Source organism: Limulus polyphemus, unplaced genomic scaffold (genome assembly GCF_000517525.1).
Source record: "Limulus polyphemus unplaced genomic scaffold, Limulus_polyphemus-2.1.2 Scaffold597, whole genome shotgun sequence".
NCBI classification, from domain to species: domain Eukaryota; kingdom Metazoa; phylum Arthropoda; class Merostomata; order Xiphosura; family Limulidae; genus Limulus; species Limulus polyphemus.
The window spans coordinates 362,738-365,552 of record NW_013666207.1 but is presented as its reverse complement, the minus strand read 5'-3'; the positions used below and the strand labels follow the sequence as shown (position 1 = coordinate 365,552).

The following is a 2,815-nucleotide window of genomic DNA, read 5'->3' as shown; positions in this document are numbered from 1 at the left end:
TATACATGTAATGACGTTAAACACTTCTGGTACAAGTTATGAGCTCACTCATTACAGATGATTACCGCAGCAAAAAACTTTGTGACTTTAGATATTTGCGATTTTTAAACTAATACTTCAGTATATGTCCAAAATATCCTTAATGACTAAAAGACTGAGGAGAATAAATGCATAATTAATTTAGTTATTGTTTGTTTTAGAGCAAAGCCACATTGGGCTGTCTGCTGTGTACACTACGGGGGAATCTAACTCCGGATTCTAGCGTTGCAAGTCCATGAACTTAACGCCGTCTCACCGGGGGACTATTTCAGTCATCTATAAAACTTTTGCCTCGCATAATGCGAATTAATAGACTTTTATTTATGAAACAAAACTAATAACATACAATCACCCAATAGAAAGTCGGGAATGTAGTGATAGTATCTTAAAAATCTGAATAAAATTCACAGAAAGGCAAACACCTCGTGACAGTACGATACGTAATTTCAGTTACATCACGTTAAAAATTTACTCAGTATTTACTTTTAAAATCCAGTAAACTTATACTTTTCTAGACTAAACAATGATTACAAAAATTAGCTTGTAAATATGCACTACAAAGGAGTCAAACTTAAAGCGTGTAATCCTGTTCTCCCCAAAACGCCCCCCCCCCCCCCAGTGGCACGGCGGTATGTCTGCGGACTTACAACGCTAGAATCCGGGTTTTTGATACCCGTGGTGAGCAGAGCACAGGTAGTCCATTGTATAGCTTTGTGCTTAATTACAAACGAAACAAAATACAAACAAATCTCCCAAAACCTTTTTATACACGTTTTATTTTCAATGAAATATTAGCAAAATATGTAGCATTTTTACCATATCCCTACAGATTATTTTACCTCCATCTCATTAGCGCACTCATCACCACCTTTTTCTATGTCTATATTTAGTGTGTTGGCCACCATGTCGTTAGTAATTTCGGCATCTATTCGATGAACACAAAGTTTTTCGACATATGCTGCAACGTAGCAGTCACCAATAACGTTGCAGCTGGTTCGGAATCGGTCACTAGAGTTTAATATTTAAGAGCAGAATTACTAAGACAAGCTACAGATAAAACGTTTATTTGTCAGTGATATATCTATCTACTTTCCGGACATATTATTTTAAAATGGTATTTGATAAAATAAGATTATTATATTATTTTATAGATGATTAAGGCATAATCTCCATGATAAGCAAACAAAGGTGAAATGGCAGTAACTGCCTACTTAAGAATGCTTGTAGAGAAAATCTTGGGTGACTTTTATTCAAGACTATTTTACATAGAATCTATAAACATTATTATATCATAATGTAAAACTTCATAACGTTTCTATTAAAAGTTTTTCTGTTTTCTTTGTTTTTTAACAAAAAATCGTAAACTTATAGCTGTCGTTTTGAACTTTTATACTGGCCTTTTCTCTTACTCTATAAGGCTATTTTAAAGAACTGTTGAGTGCGAAACTTAGTTACTAGCATTTGTATGTATGCAGAAGTTTACCAGTTTGCAACATGACACGCAGAAGCTTCATTAGACTTTACATTTAACATTAAACAAATACTCTCTTTGTATAGATATTTTTAAATGATAGGTTACATAGTTGTTGACTTATTTTCACACGTATATATTATTTCTTAAAATCTCAAGTCTATTACATTACTTACCAATTATCACGGAATAATATTAAAATATTTCCATTTATGATGGAACACGTATCTCAATTAGTAGAGTATCAGCATCAGGATGTTGGACTAAGCCGAGGGCCAGAGCAGATTTTTTAATATTCAGATTCGGTATAATACGCAAACTAAATATACTGTTGAACAATAAGACTGTCTCCATAAAACTTACATGCCTCGGGTTTTAATTTGTATTGTTCTTTTTGGTTGTTTGTTTCTATAACACTAAGTTCCATGTTTAGAAAACAAAATTTCACTTTGTTCAAATCATCCCCTGATTCGATATTTAGCAGATTACATCCACGACCAGTTTCACGGTTTGGTTTGTTATGAATTTCGCGCAAAGCTACATGAGGGCTAGCTAATTTAGCAGTGTAAGACTAGAGGGAAGGCAGCTAGTCATCACCACCCACCGCCAACTTTTGGGCTACTTTTTTACCAACGAATAGTGGGATTGACCGTCACGTTATAACGCCCCCGTGGCTGAAAGGGCAAGCATGTTTGATGGGACGGGGAATCGAACCCGAACCACCTAGCCATGCCGGGCCACAGTTTCACGGAGTATCTTAAGTTCAAAGTAAATGAATATGTTTTTTGTCTCATCATGTACATTTTACAACCTAATAGTTTGTTCCTTTTAAATATATAAAACTGGTAATTTACATTAATCATATCAACAGATATTAAAATATTGTTGTATTCAACATATTAAAATGTCTTATTTTCAACTATCGTATTTAAACATGAGGTTGTAAAGATTATAACTTCCATTTATTTGGCATTATTCAGTTAAAACGTTTGCTAATATAAAAATACGAATTTTTAAATTTAAAATATCTACTTGTGTTCATTTAGACTAAGCGAAGCGAAGTAGACCTGAGTATAAAAATCGGTGTATGGGCGTTCTTCACATATGCACTACACATATTAAGCCATACCGGTGTGATAACTATTCAATATCAAAGAAGACTTTCCGTCTATCCGTGGACGCATCTCTTCCTAAATGGCCCGGCATGGCCAGGTGGTTAAGGCACTCGACTCGCAATCTGAGGGTCGCGGGTTCGAATCCCTGTCACACCAAACATGCTCGCCCTTTCAACCGTGGGGGCGTTAT

At 35.0% G+C, this 2,815-nt stretch overlaps 1 protein-coding gene across 2 annotated transcripts in view; it reads right to left on the bottom strand.

Moving 5' to 3' along the window:
• Window positions 1-797: 797 nt before the first annotated feature.
• The window catches only part of LOC111085759 (excitatory amino acid transporter 3-like), a 33,832-nt gene continuing 31,814 nt past the window's right edge, over window positions 798-2,815 (bottom strand). For both annotated transcript variants that reach the window (XM_022385834.1, XM_022385835.1), the window contains one exon: window positions 798-1,047. In XM_022385834.1, coding sequence (XP_022241542.1) covers window positions 870-1,047 — 178 coding nt within the window. In that variant the 3' untranslated portion in view covers window positions 798-869. The remainder of the gene's footprint in view (window positions 1,048-2,815) is intronic.